The following is a 21,924-nucleotide window of genomic DNA, read 5'->3' as shown; positions in this document are numbered from 1 at the left end:
GTAAGATTAAAATCACCTGATTGTATACCCTGAGCACAAAAGGCAAAACTTTACATTACCATGGCTACTGTCAAAATTTTGAGAAACACGGTAAGGTCTCGAAATATGATATACAATAGAGGTGTTGGTTTAGTTTGATACAGAGTCGACATTTAACACAAAAAGTTGTTTTTTCTCGCGCTCGCGGATTTAGTTTAAGCGCATTGGACATTTTTAAATTCAAACAATTCGTTATCCGTTTCATAATAATTTTACAATTTAAAAATATTCTTAAATTAAGCAAAAATACAAAAATATTTTTTATTTTTAGAAAGTTGAATTTTAATAAACGAAAAAAATGAACAAGTTTTTTTTATAAGAAAAAAACATTTTTAGTTTGCAACGCCGGTCTTTAAATCTTACATCCAGCATATTATTTGTGTAAATTCAACTTAATTTATTGTACATCGTGGCATTATTTTTGTTTTATTTTAATTTTCATCCTAGAAAACTTTTCCTGCATTTTTTTATCATTTTTGTTTGGTATTTTGTTAACATATTTCTTCAAAAAAGGTAGCAAAAAGATTATTAATTAGATTGATAAATTATCGGTATTTTAGTTTGCAGAACAGGGTTTTAAGTTCCGCCATTTTTAAATGAATCTGTTTTTAGTTCTTACATTTTTGTTGTTACATTTTTATTAAATCTAAAGTCAACATTGAGTAGCGCGAAGTTAAAATTCTTAAAAGCAACAATTTGACAATCAAACAATCGAACAATGGGCTTTGTAATAAGTTTGCTATATTTTCTTTTCATGACTAATTCGTTAACTTATTCTGTCAAGTACAAAGGTTTACTGATGCGGAAGGCTCGGCTAATAATGGAAAGGTATTTTTTAATAAGTTAATAGTTTACCTTTTAACTGCCAACATGTCATGATCATAATTCAAAGAGTCGTAGTAGATAAAAAAAGTGTAAATATGCAATTATTAGTATAAGGTAAACCAGTAAAGCAAAAACAAACTAATTGCTTATATCAATTAAATCAAAAAACTAATCTTGTCATTAAAGACAAATGTTTTATTTAGTTGTCTTGTCAGGTTGTATTGGACCATGGCCCAGTCTGGAAAGTAGGGCAGCATGCACGCACGAGATTTTTTTCTGTAAAAAAATGCATGCCCAAAATTAATGTTTTGCACGCCTGGTTTTTAAGAAAATATGCGCACACGCAATACTGACGCCTCGTTTATTTAAGGCAAATTTAAGTAAAACATGCCTACATAAATCGCGCGTGCACGCGTAGACCGAAAAGCGTAGTACGCGTGCACGGATGAGATCTCATCGAAAACTGCCCTACTTTCCAGACTGGACGGTGGCATGGTGTAATGGTGTAAGGGTTAAAAAACTTGGTGTGAGGTTTTTGTAAGGGTTAAAATACTGATTTATAATAGAAAGTTGAGGGCTTAATTCCCCCTGCTTACATGCTGTAGCAACCTTACGTAAGGCATTATAAATAGTTTGAACTACTGCTGAGACAGCAAATAATAATGCTAATGAAATGAAATGTTCTGTGCGATATGTATAATGTTTAAATAGGCCTATGCTTTATGTCAATTTTTAAAATAACTTGCTGCTAGCAATTAATATAAATATGCAAAATTTTTACTATTAAGCAGTAAGGATTTTGGTAAATAATAGTATAGCGCATTTTTTTTATTGACCTATAAGCATAAAACTGGTGCAGTGATTAAAGCACTGAAGTCTTTTTATGATATCATATAACACTAAATTCGTGAAAATAAAAATATTTTTTTTTTATCAACGTTATTTTGTAGATTTTGACATTAGTCTGTGGGTAGCTGATTAACAACATGGGAAGTCGGAAGAATCAGGTTAAGTTGGAGGAAAAAGAATTGGTTTTTGAGTTTGAGATTGCTCAAATTCAGTTTAATAAATCTGCAACATATTTTCTTAAAATATCGGTTAAACATGGCCATCGTGCAGATCTGTTATCAAAGGTAAAACACAATTTACATTTAATAAGTAACTCAATCAAGCAGTTTTATAACTAAAAATTATTTTTTTTGTATTTAAAAGCTTGTTGAAATAAAATATAAAAATCTTATGTAGAAGCATAAGGCACAAAACAAAATAGGAGTTGTAAATAAGCCTTCTGTAGTTCTTTGTGGTAATAAAATGCAACTGTTATTTGGCAGGTTAAAGAAGGGTTTTATAATTATAAACCCCAATTTTTTTTGGGGGGATATATATATATATCTTTATCCTCGATGTGGGAAAGTCGAATGCGCGACTTAAACATAGAGTAACATCAGTTACTCTGACCCAGTCTCGAGTTGCCTGTGGCAGTTTGGGATATTATAGATTATAATTGCCCGATAATTATACTGCCGATTAACTGCTGGCTCAGCAGGAGTTTATACTGTTTATAACGCCTTACTTAAGGGCGCTACAGCATGAGATCAGTGGGGATTGAACCCACGACCTCAACTTAACTGTCTTATTAAAAAGTTAATTAAAATGACTTACATTTTATGTTGTGTGGTATAGTTCTACATGAGATTTAAATATAAACTGGCTTACACCTTAAATTTACCATAAACACTAAAAGCCATTTTTTTAGTTGATGTCTTTTACTGCCCAATGTTTTGCATATTAATTGTCGTAATATGGCAGCAACTCGGACCAATATTTGGCAATAATATTTTGCTGCACAAGTCACACTTTAATTATTAATTTTAAATTGTGTGTAGGCCTTTAAGTTGTGCTTTATCAACTAGGATCCATTACATATAAATTATAGATGAAATTAAAATTTTTATATACATTCTAAAGGTAACCATTGAGGTCAACCGCTCTGGCATTGTTGAAAATGAGATTTCGGTAGTAACTGATCAGGTAGTTTGGAATGGAACGGAGCAGTCAGTGGTGTTTGGAAAACGTCACCTTAAATTTGTTTTTCCGCAGGGTAAGCAGATTATTAGTTTGATTTTGTCTGATGCACATTCAATGTAGTGTTGTATTTTTTTTTAAAATACCAGTACTAATAATTTAAGATTTAAGATAGAGTTTGGCAAAATTTTTTAATTAATGTTGGGTTGTTAAAGATACTAAAAAATATCAAGTTAAAGTTGACATAATCTTACAATATTTTTGTCATGATAATTTACTAAAAAGTTAAAAAAAACATACCAACACTAATTTATTAATAACAAAAAGCTTGTTTTTAGGTTTTTGCAAAAATGACAAAAATTATGATGTTTGTTTATCTATCGAAGCATTTTCAGTTTTGGGAAATAATAAAACCGAGAAGATGGGAGAAGCTATGTTTGCTATTTATCCTCGAACAGAAACTCCTAAAGCTAATTTAAATGTAAAGTAAGTTGTATATATGTTTTAATTTACTGTGTACATGCATTGTATATATAGATTTAGAAAATATTTTAGAACGACCCTTAATTGCTCTTAATTTGCTTCTTAACTTAAAGATGTCCCTTAAAATGTCTTTAGTCTGCTTAGGGAAAATAGTAAGCAATGCTAATCACAGAGAGTTGGGAGAAGAGAGGTTATAGTTTAAATTAACGGTGGTAATAGCATAGTTAGCAATGTGTGCACATTGGTAGCTATGGTCATGTTGCCTCATATGCACACTATGCATTTAAAGCTCTAAAAGGGATATATTTTGCAAAATCTATAATTTTAAAGTTTTTTAAACCTCCATTAGAATAAAAAAGTAATAAAAACCCAGACATTGGTTATCACACAAAGTTAAAAAATCACGTATTATTTTTTAGTGTATTGTTATGTATTGCAATATTTGCACAACTTTGTAATGTAATTAATTTTTTTTTAGAAAGGGCGAAGATTTTTACAGATATAGCGGCATACTTACATTATTGAGGCCAATGAAAAAAGCATCAATATCAATGCATTGTGGTAGATTGACATATGCAGTGGCATTACATGAGCATATTCCCTTGGATAAATCAATTGAAAATATAGAGGTTGATTAAGAAATTTTGAAATTTAATTATTTTTTGAAATTTTTTAATTTTATTTTTTAGCTACAACAAAAAAAAATTATAGAAAAATTTTTATAAATTTTATTTTGCTAAAACTATAAACATTATTGATTTATAGCAAAAATTATCTATTTTCTTTTTCCCAAGACACAAAGTCCTGTTCCCGACTTAGTTGCAACCAAGTCTTCCGCTCCTTCCAGCCCAGCTCTTCCTCCTCCAACAAATTTATCTTCATCTCTGGGGGGTCAGATTTCTCCAGGTATGGTTTTTAAAATCTATTTTATTTAAAAAAAAACTGTAATCTTGCTTTTGTTTTTTAGCTGTTGATTTCCATAAATCTTTATTTTTTTATTTAAAAAAAATAATTACTACAAAAAAAGTTGTTATTGTTGTCAAAATTTTATAAAATTATTATCACTAATTAATTATTATTTTGACATTTTTACTAAGTAACATGTTATTAGTTGTGGTGGTTTAAGAATTTTATATATCATTAAAAAAATTAGATCACTTGGCAAATTCTTTTCCTAGCAAATTCTTTCTTATATCTTGTGGTTTTTGCTAATTCTCTCACAAACCTTGCGGTCCTAACCAATTTACTCTTGTACTTTACGGTCTTAAGTTTTTTTCCGAGAGCTGTAAGGTACGAGTAACTAATAATTTAATAATAATATTACCATATTTATTGTTTTTCAGCACCGACTTCTTCTTTAGCTTCTGTAAAAACACAACTTCAAGAAGACAAGTCAAAAAATTTAAAAGCGTTAAATAATAAAATAGATGCAGATCAACTAAATTCTTACGGTGGTAAATGTTTTATCAATATAAAAATTTAATTCAGCTTTTTTTTTTTATGGTTTTTAATTAATTTTTGGGTATTACTAGTCGAATTTTTGTCTAACGAGCTAAATTTTAATTGTTGTAATAACTAATATATCCCTGCACAACACAATAGATATTTTTTTTTATTCTGAAACGTTTAAATTTGACTTAACGTACATTGCATTTAAATTATTTTAAAAAAATTGAATGTTTTTTTACAGAAAAAGAAGCAGTGTTAAGAAGAGATGATACAATGGACTTAAACGATTCCTTTCACATCAGTGTTTCATCCACGCCACTTCCAGAAAATGTAAATTTAAATAAAATATTAGTTAAATTTTATATACTAACTTCGGTGTTTAATTTACTTTTAGTTAAACTTGACTTTAAAATGATAATAACTGTAATATGACCCTGCAGACTGCATTTGAATTGTCGTAATAGGGTTGCAACAAAAATGTGCTTAAAATAATTTCCTCTCACCACATCAAAATTGTTTTTATTTAAAATGGGTAGAAGTTGTACATGTATATATACATCTATATACAATAAAGCATTATTTAATAAACACTAGGTTATATTAAATATCAATAATCGTTTCCATAGTAAAAAAAATATGAAACATAGGTTAAATTACGTTGCCTATTTTTTATACTGACTTTCAAATTACCTAATCCAGATATAGAATTATTGCCATAGCAACAAGGCAAAATAAAACTTTATAGTTACATCAATGGTATTTTTTACCACAATTTCTTTGTGCTTACGCTATATAAATAACTTTTTTGTGAGCTTTGTTGAACAGGTATTATGAGTTTCGCTATATATATATATTGTTAAAATATAAAACAACAATACATGGTTATATTTACTTAATATTAATATGGTCTTTTTTAAAGATAATTGTGTTTAATTTGTGGGTATTGCATTTGAAAATAATTTTTTAAGCATTTCACTTAAATTGATGTGTCAAAATTGTTGAAATGTTTTTATTGGTGATATTTTTTTTAATGGTGATATTATCACATCTAAAACTGTTAGTTTGATTTTTTTTAAGCAACAAAAATTTTACGGGCCTTAAATTAAAAGCCTGTGTATTTTGCGAGATAATCTCACTAATGTTAAACAACAAAGGTACTCAACGTGTAATCCTATTCTACCCACTCAAGCAAATCACTGCCCAGATAAAAGAGAAAACTCTTTTTTGTGCTTTAATGTCTGAGTTAATGTTCAACTTTGCTTTACGCTTCAGTAAGATTTAACAGTGTGTTTTTAAATACACTAAAAATGGATTTAAAATTTTAGTGCTAAAATTTTATACCAAACCAAAATATATTGCATACTTTTAAGGTAATAAAAAGGCTTAAGTGCTTTAATAATGAAATTTCTTGTGTAGAATAGGTTGTTTAACTGTTATTTGGTTATTATAAATAAAATTGCAGCTATGGATTTTACATGTGATGTAGCAGAGAAGTAAGGTAAATTAATTTTATGAATTTGATATTTAATTTTAATAATTCTGTTAAAATAAGTCAAGAAAATTTTATTTATCGTTTGTATAATAACACTCTTTGTGTTATGCAAATAAACTTTCCGATTTTAAAGCTTGTGTTGATGGATGTTTTGATATTAACATTGACCCTGTTTTTTTATCATATTTTAGTGCTGGTAATGTTGTAATGTAATAATAAGTGCAAGTACTGCAAATGTTTTAAACATGTTGCGTCTTTTTGACCTATATTTACATGTTTTTTTTTTTGACCTATATCTACAATTTTTCAAGTTTTGTTTTACACCATGCTGAATTGTGTATTCAATTAAAGTTATATTTGAAAGTTGGTTACTCTTTTAATTACACTTTTTCTAAGTTAGATTTTGTGTGAGTGTACTAGTATACAACTAAATAATCGGTTAAGATAAAAGCAAAAGCATTACTTTATTGGCAATATAGTGATCGAAGAATTTGTGTAAATAGAATTTTCTTAAATGGTTAATTACATAACAGTTAAATAACGTGATAAGAACATAATAGTTATATAGTTTATTAATTAGTAGATTTTAAAAAAAAAATTACAAAACAATTTGTAGCGAAAATTATAAAATGTATAAATTACAGAATGTTACAATAATTGTTTTTGTTTTGAGTTCGACAATATTCTGCGTCAAATTTAATTTGAGCAATTTCCCGTTTCATTGTATCACATTCCAACTTGATTTCCATTTTTATATCATTTTCTTTTTCTGTCACACTTTCTTTTAGATAAGATTTTGTGTTGTTTGTTAAATACTTAACTCGTTCTAAGTTGTTCGTGTCGGCTTGTATGAGCAAAGATTTTAAGCGATTTTCAGAGATATCAAGGGTTAACTGTAAATTAAAATTATGCTGTTTATATAAGTTGTTCTTTTTCTGCTAATCTTCGTTTGATATGGAGGTAAATGGACAATATTTGTATATGTAAGTCCAATTTTTATGCTCTTAGAAACTAATAAAAAATGCTTTGTGATATGTGATTATATTATTGCAGGCAAATATTGGTTGTGAGTTGTAAGATACCGGCAGCGTGATGTAGTGGTAAGAACACTTGTTACACCACACATGAGGTCGTGGGTTCAATCCCCACTGATCTCATGCTGTAGCGCTCTTGAGTAAGGTGAATAAACGGTATGAACTCCTGATGAGCCAGCACTTAATCAGCATTATAATTATCGGGCAATTATAATCTATAATATCCCAAACTGCCACAGGCAACTCGAGACTGGGTCTGAGTAACTGATGTTACTCTATGTTTAAGTCGCGCATTCGACTTTCCCACATCGAGGATAAAGATATATACGAAAATACAAATCATTTACTAAAATGCAACCCGAAGGGTAGGCAACCAACTTGAATATTTATCTAATAAAATATTGCAATTTTTGTTGTTAGTTAAATGAAAAAGCTGGATAGTATTGTGTTAGGTTTTAACATGTAAAGTTGTGAATTTATTTTAAGTTTATAAATTGTTGCACATATTTTCTTTAGGTTATTAAAACTGTTTAATTTCTAAAATATTTAAAAACAAAAAAACATTAATTTTTAAATTTTTTTGCTATATATAATAAATAGTTTAAACCTGCTTGTCCACTTTTAACCGGTTTGCCGTATTTCTATAAACTCGATAAATATTCTGAAGTGTCGACCCCATTTCACCCCATAGCTCACTCTCAATTTTTTCCGTTTTATTCTCAATGTAGTCAGCTGCCTTGTCCAACCACTCATCAGAATACACTTGACTATCATGAATTTTCTAATGAGCATTTTAAATTACAAAATGTTTGCTGTATGTTTTTAAAGGATTAATCAATTTAAATTATATGATAGGAATTTTACATTTATCGGGATTTTTTTTGTATATATCGTTTTCCTTGATGTGAGAAGGTTAAATGCACGACCTAAACATAGAGTAACAATTGTTACCCCGACCCAGTCTCGAGTTGCCTGTTGCTATTTGGGATATTATAAATAATAATTGCCCGGTAATTATGCTGCTGATTAGTGCTGGTTCAGCAGGAGTTTACACCGTTTATAGCGTCTTCCTCAAGGGCACTACAGCATGAGAGCAGTTGGGATTGAACCCACGACCTCATATGGTGTAGCAAGTTTTCTTACCACTACACCATGCTGCGGGTTTTGTTTTTGTTTTCAGTTTATTGGCATCACCAGTTTGGGTCTTGGTTTAGTAATCGCATGAAAAGGGTGTCATCTGTCTTATATCAAGGATAAACGAATTACAAATAAACATTTGAATGAAAAGTAAATTTGTTGTTGCACTTTAAATATTACTTAAGCCATTTTTTTAGTTGTTTTAGTTTTACCTCATAGGCATTATATTTTAATTCAACTCTGGCATTTTCAATATCCTCTTGGTAGCATTTTTGCAAATCACTCTGGATCAAACACAACTCATCCAGAGCATTTTTTTCATTTTCAATATTGCTAAGTTTTTCTTGTTCAAGATTTTCTGTACATTTATTTTTAAATTCTTTAATTAGGTCTTCCATGTCTGGTCTAATGTTTTCCTGCAAAATGAGTTTTTAATATAGTATTCTATATTGGGTATAATAACAATTAAGTGTGTGTTTTTTGTGTATATTTATATTTTCATTGGGTAAGAAAGGATTTAAAGCGTAAGCATAGAGTGACATCTGTCACCTAACCCAGTCCCAAGTTGCCTTTGACACAGTTTTAAATATTAAAAACTTTGTTTTTTTTATTGACCTACCAAAACTGTTTACACAGACACTCGGACATAAAAACATTTAAAATTACGTACAATTAATATTTTTCCTAGTTTAACTCTTAAAAAACGAATTAAATATTTCTGGGTTGTTTTTATTATATTTTTATCACTAGATTTATGTTGACATTAGTTATTACATTTTATGTTGACATTAGTTAGATTTATGTTGACAATAGTTATTACAAAAAAAAAAAAAAAAAAAAACAACAAAAAAAAACGGCAGCATGGTAAGAACACTTGCTACACCACACATAAGGTCCCCTGAAGGGGCTATAAATGGTATATGAACTCCTGCTGAGCTAGCACTTAATCAGCAGCATAATTATCGAGCAAATAAAGTCTATAATATCCCAAACTGCCACAGGCAACTCGAGACTGGGTTGAAGTAACTGATGTTATGTTTAAGTCACGCATTCGACTTTCCCACGTCGAGGATAAAGATATATACAAAATAAAACAGTTTAGTTAGATACCAATACTATTCTTAATACTTCATCCTTTATTTCTTGAATCATGTGTTCAGATAAAACTGGTGACAATCTCTCTTCGTTTTTAATCTTTAAACATTTTTTCAAAAAAATTTAAAATATCGCGTTTATACACCATCAATCATTTAGTTAAAAAAAACATTAAAAATTACACTCTAATAAAGCTTGTTGGAATACTAAAAAAATTAATTAAAAAAAAAGTTTTTATTTAAAATGTAATTATTGGAAACTTACAAAACTCGGTGTGCTACTGGCTCTTGATGAACTCCTACTAGATGAAGGAGTACTACTAACCGAAATCGAATTTTTCATTTTAAATTTCCAAACTATGTATAAAAATATCTAAAACCAAAATCTATTTATAATTAACAAAAAACATTCATTAAAGCTAACTTTGTAGGTAAAACTTAATGTTGGTGCGCCTTTATTTTACAATTGTATTTTAAAGAAATGGTAACTGTTATTGTTAATTTATTCTGTTTTTACAAGTTGACTACTATACTTCTACTGATACCTTAATATTTAACTTGTTTTTCTATTTTCTAGCACATATTTTGTTATGTTAGCAAGTGATCATGAGTTTAAATTAATTTTTAATTATTAATGAGCGAAATATTTAAATGGATCTTGACTTAGAATACATTATTAATCAGTTTATATAAAAGTTTAATTTATCGAATATTAAATGGCATTTTCGAAACAGCACTTTTATTGCTTTTTTATTATTATTATTAATTAAAAAAATATAAAGTAAGACATTTTTGTAATAATATTATACAAAAAACACCTAAATTTCTAAAAAAATTAAAATTTTTTATTTTATTTTGAAAGACTATGGAGCCGTCCACATCAGGTGCAAACATACCAGTCTCAAACCATTCCCAAAACCAATCAAACTATGCACCACCTCGAAACACCAGTCCACCATCCACCATTATGAGTCCCAGATCAATGTCAAGCCAGTTTGGTTTGACGAGCCATCATGTGGCTAGACCAGGGTTTGAAGAAGTTTGTGTGATTATTCACGGTGCAACAAGTTTACCATCACAGTCTAATGGAGGAGACCCACTTCCATTTGTAACTCTGTAAGAATTTAATTTTTCAGGTGGTTTTAAAGAACTATTAGATGCTTTTTATTTAGATAATTTCAAGTAAAAGTAGACTTAGATTCATAGACTCGAGTACGGATTGACTTGTACTTCTTTTAGATTGTTCACAAAAAACATTGTTTAAAAAACTTTAAAAAAAAATTAGTAAAAGATTAAAATATTCTTTTCTAGAAAAAATATTTATGACGAAAGAGGAGGTCGAGCAGCTCAGTGTACAACAAAATCTTCACTACAGCCAACCCATTCACCTATCTGGGAAGAAGTAATGGTGTTGGAGGTATGATTTTTGTGTTAAAAATAATTATAAATAACATTCCACTCCGAGATGATGGATTTATGTTTTCAAAATAAATACCTAATCAAAATGTATTTTTTTGGTATTTGGTCTTAGAGATTTTGGTTTTTTAGTCGGTTGATGTTTCCTTTTTATATATCTTTTTAATAAATTAAATATTACCTTTTTTGTGTAGTTAATTTTGCAGTCCAAGCTTTATCTTGAAATCGAAACCCAATATATTTTTCCAAACATTTACCTTAAATCTTTTATGTCAACAAACAATTTATGTCAACAATTTGTTACAAAAACTACTTTTTAAATTTTTTTTTATAATTTGTTATTTAAAATTAATATTCTTGAATAATAATATTAGGTTGGGTAGCCCTGCAATAAAATACATAAACACTTTGTATGAACATTAAATTTTTATGGCATGTAAAACATTTAATCTTTTATTAATTTTTTTACCGTTGCATCAATTTACTATTTATTATTTCAAATAAAGATGTGCAAAAAACTTAAATAAAATTTTGAAAGAATATATAAATATGTTATTAAATTTTTGTTATACAGATTTCAGAAACAACAACAGAAAAAGAAGTTATCCTCACAGTTTCTGACAGTGTTACCAAAGAAGTTCTAGTGAACTACAATCTCGATGTTGCCAACCTTTTTCCTTTTCATCCTTATCATTTTGAGCTTGTTCAGGTATTATATGATAAATCGTTTTTATGTAAAAATCATAAAAAAAAGAAATAATACAAATAGGGTATTAGATTTTTAGAATGCAACTGTAATTTTTTCCACTTCCAGAAAATAGATTTTATAAAAAAACTACTTTCCCACTTCAAGAATATTTACAAAAAAAATTGAAGTTTAATAACTGGTTCCATTTTTACTACGTTTGGATCTTCCATTTTTTTTCATATAAATTTATCCTCGATGTAGGAAAGTCGACTTCTCTGCCTAAACATAGAGTAACAACTGTTACCCCTACGCAGTTTGAGTTGCCATTAGCAGTTTAGGATATTATTAAGTATAATTGCCCAATGTGCTGGCTTAGTAGGAGTTTATAAAGTTTACAGCTTAAAATAGTTGGAAATCTAACCCACAATCTTATAAAGTATATCAAGTATGTTTTCTGACTATTACACTACACTGTTGGTTTATGTTAATCACAAAACTGTCTGTTAAAACGATAATAAAAAAAGTTATTTATTTTTAAGCCAACCAGTTCCATACCATCTGGTATAAGATTATACACAACTTTTATACGAAAATTAAGTCACTTGCCACGAGTACAGGTACTTAATCATTTGTTAAATCTAAAGTTGTTTTTTTTAGTTTAAACTTTCTTACATTTCTTTTTATTAAAAATAAATATATTTTTTTATTTTTTTTAGGGATTTGGTTTTTGTGGCCTTGAAGTAACTTTAAGAGACTTTCAACATTCGATCAAAAACCCGGAAGGAACTTTAATTGCAGTTGCTCGTATTGTGCCAGATTATACCATATACAAGTATATACTTGTTAGCTTGTATGATAAATTGACTAAAAATTATGCACTAAAAAAGTCCTGCTTAAAAATTTTTAGCAATATTAGCAATAAACTTATATATAAGGCTGTAATCAGCTATTTTGCAATTTCTGCTTTAAACAAAAAGACAAAAAACAGGTATTTATTTATTTGAACTGCTGCCAGTTTTACTGTTTGTTTTACCCAATCTTTTTACTTCCGAATAGAAAATTTCCTAAAAAATCAGTTAATGTTATACTGATTATTGATAGGGAGTTACTAGTTTTAAAATAAGCAGCCTTAAGTTTTATTAACGAACCTTCTATTTTTTAAGAGAAAAAATGTTGTCAAACAGGAGTAATGGAGCTGGTATAAACACCACCACTATAACTTTTCCCTCCCCTAATGCTTCATCATTTAAAGTAAACAAAAACCAACAGCAAGGCCATCCACAGGTCAGGAAATACCCGTTTAATTTTAAATTATGACTTTATACTTCTGCAAACTATGTGTTTTTTGTATGTTATAAAGCATATTGCTAGATGATGCCAATCGGTTTTAAATTTAGTTGGAGTTTGTATGTTTTTTAGTGTCTTACTTAAAGGCGCTTTAACATAAAAGCAGTGGGAATCGAACTGTTAATCTATGCTATAATAAGTGTTCTTACAACTAAACCAAGCCAATTTAATATGCTAATCAGATAAAAATTAATTTGCCACAATCACTGGCGTCGATCCTGGGGGTGCAGGGGGTGCATGCAAAAATGTCATCTTTTGCGTGCCACGTTGTAGATTGTCTAAAACCGACATTATTGCAAAACAAGTAACAGTTGTTTGGTGCTTTATACTAAGTAATAATTGTTGTACTACCGTTGGTTAAATACTAACGTGGTCTGATATCTTTACGAATATTAAATTTAAGACTATTTAAAGTCAAGTTTAACCTAATATGAGCACTTTAAAACAGTATTTTTTAGCGAAGATTCTACCACCCTTTGGCACCCCTAAATTTAATTAAATATTTTCGGGGATCGACGCCCATGGCCACAATATGAAAAGTATGACTGAAACTGGATTATTCAGTACTATTTGTATTCGTTTTAGTTAGCCTTTTTTTAAACGCTTACAAGTTTTTATTTTTTATTTTTCTCAGTTAACTTTACCGAGTAAAGATGAAACCAAACCCAAGTGGAATCACACATTCATGTTTTGTAATGATCATGAGATAGCAACAATGTTTTCTCATAACTCTGCTCTTGTTTTGGAATATTACCCAACTTACACAAGTATGTACATTCTTATTAATTTTTTTTTAATTGATGTAAACTGACTTGCATGTTGTATGGGTTAGAACACTAAGCTTTACGACATTGGGCCCTGGCCACAGCCCTTTGTGTTTCTGTAGCATATTGCCACTAGTAAGTTGCTTTACATGATACCAACTACTGTTGAGCCAAAAGTCAATTGGCAAGTAAAATATAGAGCAGCGTAATCAAATAATATCTCAAATATGCAACGGGCAACTAGTAGCTAATTCAGGGTAACAAATATTATTCTACGTTTAAGAAGTCTGTAAAAGCGGCCTTTTTATATCAAGAGTAGTTAAATATATTTAAATTAATACATAAACGAAGTTCAAATTAGGGTTGTCACAAGTTACTTTATATTAAGGCTGCAATATCTCTAATCTTAAATTAATAATTTTTTTTTTAATATAGCAATGTCATCTTTATCTTGGACAGTTCGAAATCCAGTTGGTTTCAGTACTTTGTTGTTGAGCGAAGATATCTACCATGGTATTATAAAAAATGTCTTATAATAACTTTAATTAAATTCTAGTTATTGGCACAATCAAGTGTAAATTGCTTTATTTTTTTGAAACAAAACTTTATTTTTTGTGTAAAATGTTAAAACTCAAAATTTTTACAATTTTTTATTTATTTTTTTCAAGTATAGATATGTCAGTATTTAAAATAATCTCTTACATAATTTTTTAAGTATTTTAATATTTAAAAAAATTATTACAAAATTTTTAAAAAGAACCTGCAAAAAGTAAAATTTATTTTAACTCAATTTACAGCTTTATCTTCTGATACTGGTAAGATGGGTGTAAGAGTTGATGACCTTATAATACAAGGAACTCATTTTCAAACTGTTGACGGACCCTTCCCATCAGTTCGACTTATCATTAGACTTATCAATACAGAGGTTAGTTTATATTAAATGATTATTTTTATGTAATCGAATAACAATATTTTTTTTTTTTTTATTTATCCTTAATGCGGAATGCCCGACTTTACAAACTAAATGTAGGGTTAAATTTGTTACACCAGCCCAGTTTAGAGTTGTGTTAGAAAGTCATGATATTTTTGAGAATGTTAACTGATATGTAATCTCCTTACTGTGTTTGTAATTAGCAAGAGTTTGTACTGTTTAAACTCATAATTTAGCTTATTTTTTAACTTTTAGTTGTGTAAACATAATAGGTAAATAATAAAAAAGCATGATTTTTCGAATACAAAAAAAAAATTTATTTTTAAAATTAAAAAAAAATTTTTTTGTTTATTTTGTGGTGCTTAAAGTACATCAATAACTTTATTCAAAACATTGTGAATATGTTTTGCACAGCGGCCTGACACTTTAACTACTGCTTCTGATGTCATGGTTCTTCCCAACTTGGATTCTATTTCTACTGAAGCAGATGCACCATTCCGTCCGAAAGAAATTGCTCGTAACAAAGTAGCTGAACAATATCTTACCCCCCGTGTTGATTTGGATGCTCTAAAAAAAGAAGAAACTGCTGTTGGTGGACCTCCATTTAACAGGAAAAAAACAAGATTGGTACGTTACATGTTATTTTTATTATCTGAACTTATTTTGGAGTTCATTATTGTTTATATGTTTGTCAAGTTCAAAGGCTTTTACAATAAAAAAAATCTGTCGTTTGTGGTGCACTTGTAAATTATTGTGGGCCAATATTAGTTATTACGACTAAAATGTAGCCTAAAGGGCAGTTAGTTAACTAATGATAAAAATTGATAATATAATCCTAAACCAAAACATGTATTAAACAAAGGCATCGCTTTGTTATTTTGCACCTGGTGTGATTTTTTTTTTTTTTTTTTTAATATTTAACGGGCACAGACAACTTAGGCTAAGTCAGTAATTCAAAAAAGGCAAAATATGAGGCCCTTGAAGTGATTGAAATCATGGCATCACGTAAAAAAATAAGTTTTTTAATATACAGAGATGGTCATAAGTACTTATAAGAACATACTTAACATTTGTTTTATGCGAAAAATGAAATAATTATAACAGTATGTTAGTCGTTTTTGTATATGTTTAACACAGCATATTATTAAATAAGGAATTTAACAAAATGAAATAACAATTCAGAAAAATAACGGCAGAAAAGTCAACAATGTTCAGCCCAGTTTGAAATTGTAACAATAGCATTGTGTTTTCAAATTCAATTGGCCACCTTTTAATATTTTATTAAGGGCATTATTGTGTAAAAAGGAACAAAGGCAAATTAATAATAGAGTTGGTATAACCAGTCTTAACATATTTCTTGTTTAGTTAACTCATTGTTCTGCCATAACACAGTCAAAGCTAGTAACACGTAAAATAATTTATCTTATATTAAGTATGCGCGTATTTGTCATCTGTATTATTAGTCAAGTTAGATTATAAAACGGGGATCACATCTTTTTAGCTTTTTAGTTAAGTATTAGTTGATTTAAAATTTAAATTTCTGTATTAAAGTATTTATTTATGTTACAGTTTAAAGATTAAGTTGTTAATTTCAATGTCTATATCATATTATAGACCAATATCTGCCCATGTAAGTATATGTTAGTAAGAATGTATACATTTACTTTTATATATGCAGGCTATATACTACATATTTTTTTATGAAAGTTAGACCTATATACTTGGGACAATATGAATTTGATTTACTGTATTCTACATACAAAAGTAATTCTAAAAATAGGCTTTTAAAAAAGTTTAAATTTCTTTTATTCTGTAGTTGGTTAAAGAAGACGAATATCCTCCCTCTGATGCTTTAGAAACAATATTTCCAGATTATGTTTTAACTGAAAACGATTCTCATCCCACAGCATCTCATCCTGAAAACAATCACGGGTAATTTACTTGATCCTTCAGTGGTTCTGTTTTGTTGTTGCTTTTGTGTACAACTTTAAAGGGGTATAAAAAGGGTACTAACATAGGGTAACTTTTGTTACTGCTACCCAAACTCAGGTTGCCATTGAAAGTTTTGAATTTTTGTGAGCATATTGCATGATCATCAATTTGTTGATTGGTTTTTGGCCAAGCAAGAGTTAGTTTTATTTTTAGCAACTTGCCCATAGACACTTTGTTGTGGAAGCAGTGGGAATCGAACCAATAATTTCTTGTTGCAATGCCACGTGTTTTACCCACTACATCAGGCTGCTATCTTACTTATAGTACGACAGCAATTAAAACATTGTCAAGAGTACCCTTTTTTTAATATTTATTTTTCAGTAATGAGTTAAATTTTATAAATGTTTGTACAGGAATTCACTAAATAATCAAAAAGTTGTTGAAGGCCATCAGAAGACAATGTTAGACCACCAAGCACATGTAAGTTTTATCATTTATACATTTTTTTATTTTATAAACATAATTAAATTTAAATACAACAAAAGTGAAACCATCACAGCACATTTAAAATGCATTTTACTGCCATTGCAGCTGCATTATATTCAGGGGAAAAAGGGAAGATATTGCATTAATATGCAAGGCACCCTTGAAGTTCTGTAACATACCATTTAGGTCGAGAACTTTACAGCTTAAACATGAAAATAATTGTAGTAAACCAGGTTAATGTGCTGTATAGCCTATTGAATAACCAAAAAACTTATTTTAACTAATGAATGCACATTGTTAAAGTTATGTACATAACATTAGTTTTTATTTATCAGGAATTGGATAAATACAGAGAAGCTGTAAAGCGAATGTCAAATGATATTGTCAACTTTCATAAAACTATTGCCCAACTACAGGTAATATTTTGATTTTAACTTGCATATTTAAAAAACTCATTGTAGTAAGGCTGAATAAACAGGGTCACTTTTTTCAATTGGCCCATTCAGGGGTTGAACCATTTACAGCCCACCCAAGGGTACAATGATAGGAAAACAGTGGGTAACAAACTTGGGACCTAACCTCATTGTAAAGTAAAGCAAGGAATTTTTGTTACCATATCACATCCTGCTGCTGGCATCTGTCCTACTTAAAACTAAGTTATTAATATTTTTTAGGAGGAAAATGCTTTACTGCGCAGGGAATTGCTTGTAAATAAAGAATTGGGTAGAACTGTAATGGACGACCTTCATAAAGGCGTTATTTCTTCTGAAGAGGTAGCAGACAAATTTGGTGAGTAAATTATGCAAATTATTATTTAAAAAAACATTTTATAATAAGTAATTCGTATTGCATACTGTTTTCAGCTAATGCTTTTAGGGTTAATGTAACAATTTTTTTTATTTTAAAAGTTGCTGTGAGACAACAGCTAGTAAGAGAAACTGATGATTTGAAAAAGTACAAATCAAAAGTTCAAAATCTTCAAAATGAAGTTATCAAGGTAAATTTGGCATTTAAATTTTCAAAGAAAAACTGTTTGTGGTAAGTTACCACAGGCAAATCTTAGTTTTTAGTAGTAACCATATACCGACAATTAAATTGCAGCCTGTAGGGTGAAGAATTGACTATTTTAACAAAAAAAGAAGATGATGGTTTTAATAGTTTAACTTGTTATGTAATTTTGCTTTTATAAAAATTAGTTTAACAATTTTTTACTAAAAGGCAAATGAAAGGGAAAAGAAATATTTGCAAACATCTCCTTCTCGTAAAGAACTGGAATCCAACAACAACCAGCTGCAAGTTAAACTTAAAAAGCTGAAAAAATTGGAAGACACTTGCGTCCAACAAGACAAAGTTATTCAAAAGATGGAAAAATTGTTGAACAAGTACATGAAAAACTCACACTCGGTCAACGCATCTGCAGGTTAGTTATAAACAGTTTATTAATTTTCTGTTTAAATTCTTTAATATTTGTAATTTATTAATTTTTTTTTTATTGATATCAGATAATCATCTTTCAACAAAGGATAATGCTCTTGTTCAAGAAAATAACAAACTGCGAATGGAAATGGATAGATTAAGGGTGTGTTTTTGTGATACCTAATCTTATTTTATAATTAAATATTATATAAATAAAACCATAATCAGTGTAAGTTATGTTAATCTACCAGCAATAAATTTTTATATATCTTATTTAAAACTCATATGTTCAATTTTTTTTAAATAAGTTGGAGCAGCAAAGTTACAGTAGTGAGAAAGCTGATTTGATGTCACGTCTTGAGCGTGCCGAAAACAGAGTTGCTTCGTTGGAAAGTCAACTTGATCACAATGCTAGAACTTGGGCAAGAGACAAGCATGAGTTAACTGTACGCTTGCAAGAGCACAGAAACGGGATAGTAAGGACCAATGCCCAATCTAGTGACCTTGGTAAGTAGATATGTTTTACCTATTTGTAGATTCTCTTCAAACTTTTATTAAACTATATTTTGTTTCATTTTTTAACAGATTAACAAGATTAAAGTGAGTTTACAGAAGTATAATACTTGCAGTAGTCTTTTAATTGCATTTTAAAATCAAAGAATTTATTTGTAAATTTACTTTCAAATATTCTTATCTAATTTAAACAGTTACTGACTTACCGAAAAGTGAATTAATTAGTTTCCAATATTTTCTTTATACGTTTTTACCTATATTTGTAAATACTTATTTTATTTTATAGATTTTTAGGAATATACTTTGTTGTTTTTAGATATGCAAGTTTAAAGGTTAAAACTGTAAAATAAAATCTTGTAAATCTACTTGTGTATGTATAAAAAAATATCGAAATATACCTAAGAAGTGGGAATGATAAATACTGAAATTTTTCTGGTTTCTATTGATATAAATTGTTTCCATCAGCTATCAAACATTTGTCATTTGTTTTGTTAGATGTGAAGATAAGCTAGCTTTCTGTTTAATTTTTGGTTTACTAATATGCCATCATTTGTTCTAAACAAAATTATTCTATTAAAGAAATAAATAACCTTAATAAAAGTATACACTTTTTAAAAGCACAAATTATTTGTAAAGCAATATAAAGGATACACTTACATTTCACAATCTATGATTATTAAATTATACATGCTTCATTACATACTTGTGTATATAAAAATTACAATCTCTTTAAAAAAAGCTATAGTGAGTAAGTACAAACAGGAAACTTGAATTAAAACATAAAAAAAAAATTTACATAAAAATTTATGCCTACGTTAAACACCTAATTTTTATTATGAAATAACAAAAAAGGAACTGCATAGAAAGAGTATGCTCTAAATTTAAACAACATTTTTTTAGAAAAAAATTATTATTTAAATTTTACTTAAAATATAAACTAATTTGTAAACCTTAATCTCCGTTTTAACAACATTTTTTTACTTTAAACAACAAATAAAATTTTCTTTTAAGATACATATTCAGACATTCCTTTATTAACAGTGTTTGTTTTTTGACTTTCCTTGTACGTTGTTACAAATTTAAATGAGACCAACAATGAAATAACTATTGTCACAAAACAGCAAGCAAACAGCTTACGCGCTCCATACTCATTAGAGCTGTTATGCAAAAACAACAGGCCAGAACAGGCCAAGAGATTTAAAGGAACTCGAAACCATGAAGTAGTCGCAAATTCTTGTTTATCAGTTTTAATTGTCCTTTTAATGTCAACCATCGTAGAAAAGTAAACACCAGAGGTTAGCTCAAACAATAGGAAAGCTATGTATGAGAGAATAGGAAACTCTTTGGTTGGTTCAGTAGACAACACACAGACTAGACATGCACATCCAGCAATAACTAGGGTTCCCATCAATGCAAAAGTTGGAGTAAATACAGATTTTGGTAGTTTATTATCAGCAATTCTGTACATGCTAGTTCCCAGTAGCATTGCCACCATAAAAGAAGAGAAAACTATTCCAAGAGGTGGGTTGTGATGATCCAGAACAGGTGTCCAAAGAAACACAAACAAACACAACACGCTTTCGTATAACGCTTGTATGATTCCAATTTGAAATAAAACATTGTTCTGGAAAACACCCTGCAATCCAAACAAAACCTTGTTCCAGACACCTTTCTTTCTAACGGGCTTTGACATAGGCCCGGCAGAGTTATTTTGTAGAACCAGCTTCGATGCATTTGTCACCAAGTTGCTTGAGTCTTGCGAAGTTGACAATTTCATTGCGAATGCACAAGACAAAAACAGGAACGGCACAGATAAAATAGAAGGCGCAACTGGTCCAAAACCAATCATTTCTGTTAGTAAATAAGCGATTGCACCAGCAATTATGGCTAGAATACCACTTGCTTGAGTGGTTTTTATGTACGTTTCACTAATCCATTCAGCAGGAAAATCATGTATTTTTATGTGTTCGTTGATATACCACATTTCTTGTGCGCTAAACATTAAAGCTGTTGCAGCTCCAGAAATTATTTTGTCAATTATGAGAAAGCTATAGTTGGAGGATAATTTTATTAAAGATGAAACAGCGTAAACGCAAGCTGATATCATAAAAAGTTTTAAAGATCCAATTTTTTTACAGAAAGTGCCCGAGAGTAAACCAAATGCTAGCGCAGATGCAAATCCACAAACATATAAAATTGCAATTTGCTCTTCTAGAAACCCGTAATGACTATACAGTTTATATAGGTATGGGGCATTTAGCCAATCGCCAAACATTACGCAGTAGTAAACCAAAAGATAGGAATGTTGAAATGTTAGAAATTGTGGATTAGCATTGTGCTCCTTTTTAATAAGAAGTTTTGAAAACACCTTTAACGCCGCAACTACCAACAGGATAGAAGAAAATGTAAAAAATACAACGTAGGTTAGCATTTTTTTGCTCTCGTATCCGAATGATAACCATCAACTTTTCTTAATTTAGATTTCCATAAACATTCACGTCAATAACAAAGACAGCAATTGTGACAATAATGTGATAATTAAACGTCATTTTTAAATACGATGTTATAATATATATCCAGATGTTTGAGATATTTAAAGTAATATGTTTTATTAGTATATATATGTTTTAAAATATTTTATTTACCAATGTCAGTTACCATTGAAGTAAAACGATTGATTAACTATTTAGGAAGGTCAGCTATCAAAATCGTCCACTGTATGATATCATAGTTTTTATACCCTTTACATGGTTTTAGTGTATATCAAAAAATTTTTAACAAATAACGCTATAAATCTAATACATGTCCTAGTTGACTCTTTTATTTAAAAATAATGTGCGATCAAACAACGTC

At 29.1% G+C, this 21,924-nt stretch overlaps 3 protein-coding genes across 4 annotated transcripts; 1 reads left to right on the top strand and 2 right to left on the bottom strand.

The window, feature by feature from the left end:
- Positions 1-713: 713 nt before the first annotated feature.
- On the top strand, positions 714-19,654 carry LOC145752344 (coiled-coil domain-containing protein 33-like). 2 transcript variants are annotated; one of them, XM_082568616.1, is made up of 27 exons: positions 714-867; positions 1,815-1,997; positions 2,833-2,965; positions 3,228-3,375; positions 3,851-4,001; positions 4,167-4,278; positions 4,716-4,823; positions 5,063-5,151; positions 10,441-10,694; positions 10,890-10,995; positions 11,569-11,703; positions 12,222-12,299; positions 12,399-12,514; positions 12,846-12,966; positions 13,664-13,796; positions 14,229-14,306; positions 14,591-14,718; positions 15,139-15,351; positions 16,541-16,656; positions 17,070-17,136; positions 17,478-17,558; positions 17,817-17,931; positions 18,051-18,139; positions 18,361-18,562; positions 18,645-18,721; positions 18,867-19,065; positions 19,144-19,654. In XM_082568616.1, the coding sequence occupies exons 2-27, from the start codon at positions 1,851-1,853 to the stop codon at positions 19,146-19,148; spliced, it is 3,201 nt and encodes a 1,066-aa protein (XP_082424742.1). In that variant the 5' UTR covers positions 714-867; positions 1,815-1,850; the 3' UTR covers positions 19,149-19,654. The 2 variants fall into 2 exon arrangements, with proteins under 2 accessions (XP_082424742.1, XP_082424741.1); XM_082568615.1 differs by having other exon boundaries at positions 4,716-4,826.
- Positions 6,952-9,921, bottom strand: LOC145752400 (uncharacterized). Its single transcript, XM_082568679.1, has 5 exons — positions 9,844-9,921; positions 9,595-9,678; positions 8,697-8,900; positions 7,955-8,128; positions 6,952-7,206 (listed from the first exon to the last, which is right to left on the bottom strand). Exons 1-5 carry the CDS (start codon positions 9,919-9,921, stop codon positions 6,952-6,954), a joined length of 795 nt encoding a protein of 264 aa, XP_082424805.1.
- Positions 19,655-19,781: 127 nt separating the features above from the next.
- Positions 19,782-21,561, bottom strand: LOC145752351 (solute carrier family 61 member 1-like). The gene has a single exon (XM_082568624.1). The coding sequence runs from the start codon at positions 21,500-21,502 to the stop codon at positions 20,078-20,080; it is 1,425 nt and encodes a 474-aa protein (XP_082424750.1). The 5' UTR covers positions 21,503-21,561; the 3' UTR covers positions 19,782-20,077.
- Between the last annotated feature and the right edge of the window lie 363 nt (positions 21,562-21,924).

This window comes from Corella eumyota, chromosome 5 (assembly GCF_963082875.1).
Source record: "Corella eumyota chromosome 5, kaCorEumy4.1, whole genome shotgun sequence".
NCBI lineage: Eukaryota > Metazoa > Chordata > Ascidiacea > Phlebobranchia > Corellidae > Corella > Corella eumyota.
The sequence above is the reverse complement of the archived record's forward strand: the minus strand, read 5'-3'. Positions and strand labels throughout refer to the sequence as shown.

What these genes read in the sequence shown, in the direction of transcription:
- LOC145752351 (XM_082568624.1), bottom strand. Translation starts at nt 21,502, where the DNA reads ATGCTAACCTACGTTGTATTTTTTACATTTTCTTCTATCCTGTTGGTA.
- LOC145752344 (XM_082568615.1), top strand. Translation starts at nt 1,851, where the DNA reads ATGGGAAGTCGGAAGAATCAGGTTAAGTTGGAGGAAAAAGAATTGGTT. An exon ending in TCAACTAAATTCTTACGGTG is followed by an intron (nt 4,827 to 5,062) that starts GTAAATGTTTTA and finishes GTTTTTTTACAG; the next exon opens with AAAAAGAAGCAGTGTTAAGA. An exon ending in ACAGGAAAAAAACAAGATTG is followed by an intron (nt 15,352 to 16,540) that starts GTACGTTACATG and finishes TTTATTCTGTAG; the next exon opens with TTGGTTAAAGAAGACGAATA.
- LOC145752400 (XM_082568679.1), bottom strand. Translation starts at nt 9,921, where the DNA reads ATGAAAAATTCGATTTCGGTTAGTAGTACTCCTTCATCTAGTAGGAGT. An exon ending in CCAGTAGCACACCGAGTTTT is followed by an intron (nt 9,679 to 9,843) that starts GTAAGTTTCCAA and finishes AAATGTTTAAAG; the next exon opens with ATTAAAAACGAAGAGAGATT. An exon ending in GGTTAAAAGTGGACAAGCAG is followed by an intron (nt 7,207 to 7,954) that starts GTTTAAACTATT and finishes TTTAATTTACAG; the next exon opens with TTAACCCTTGATATCTCTGA.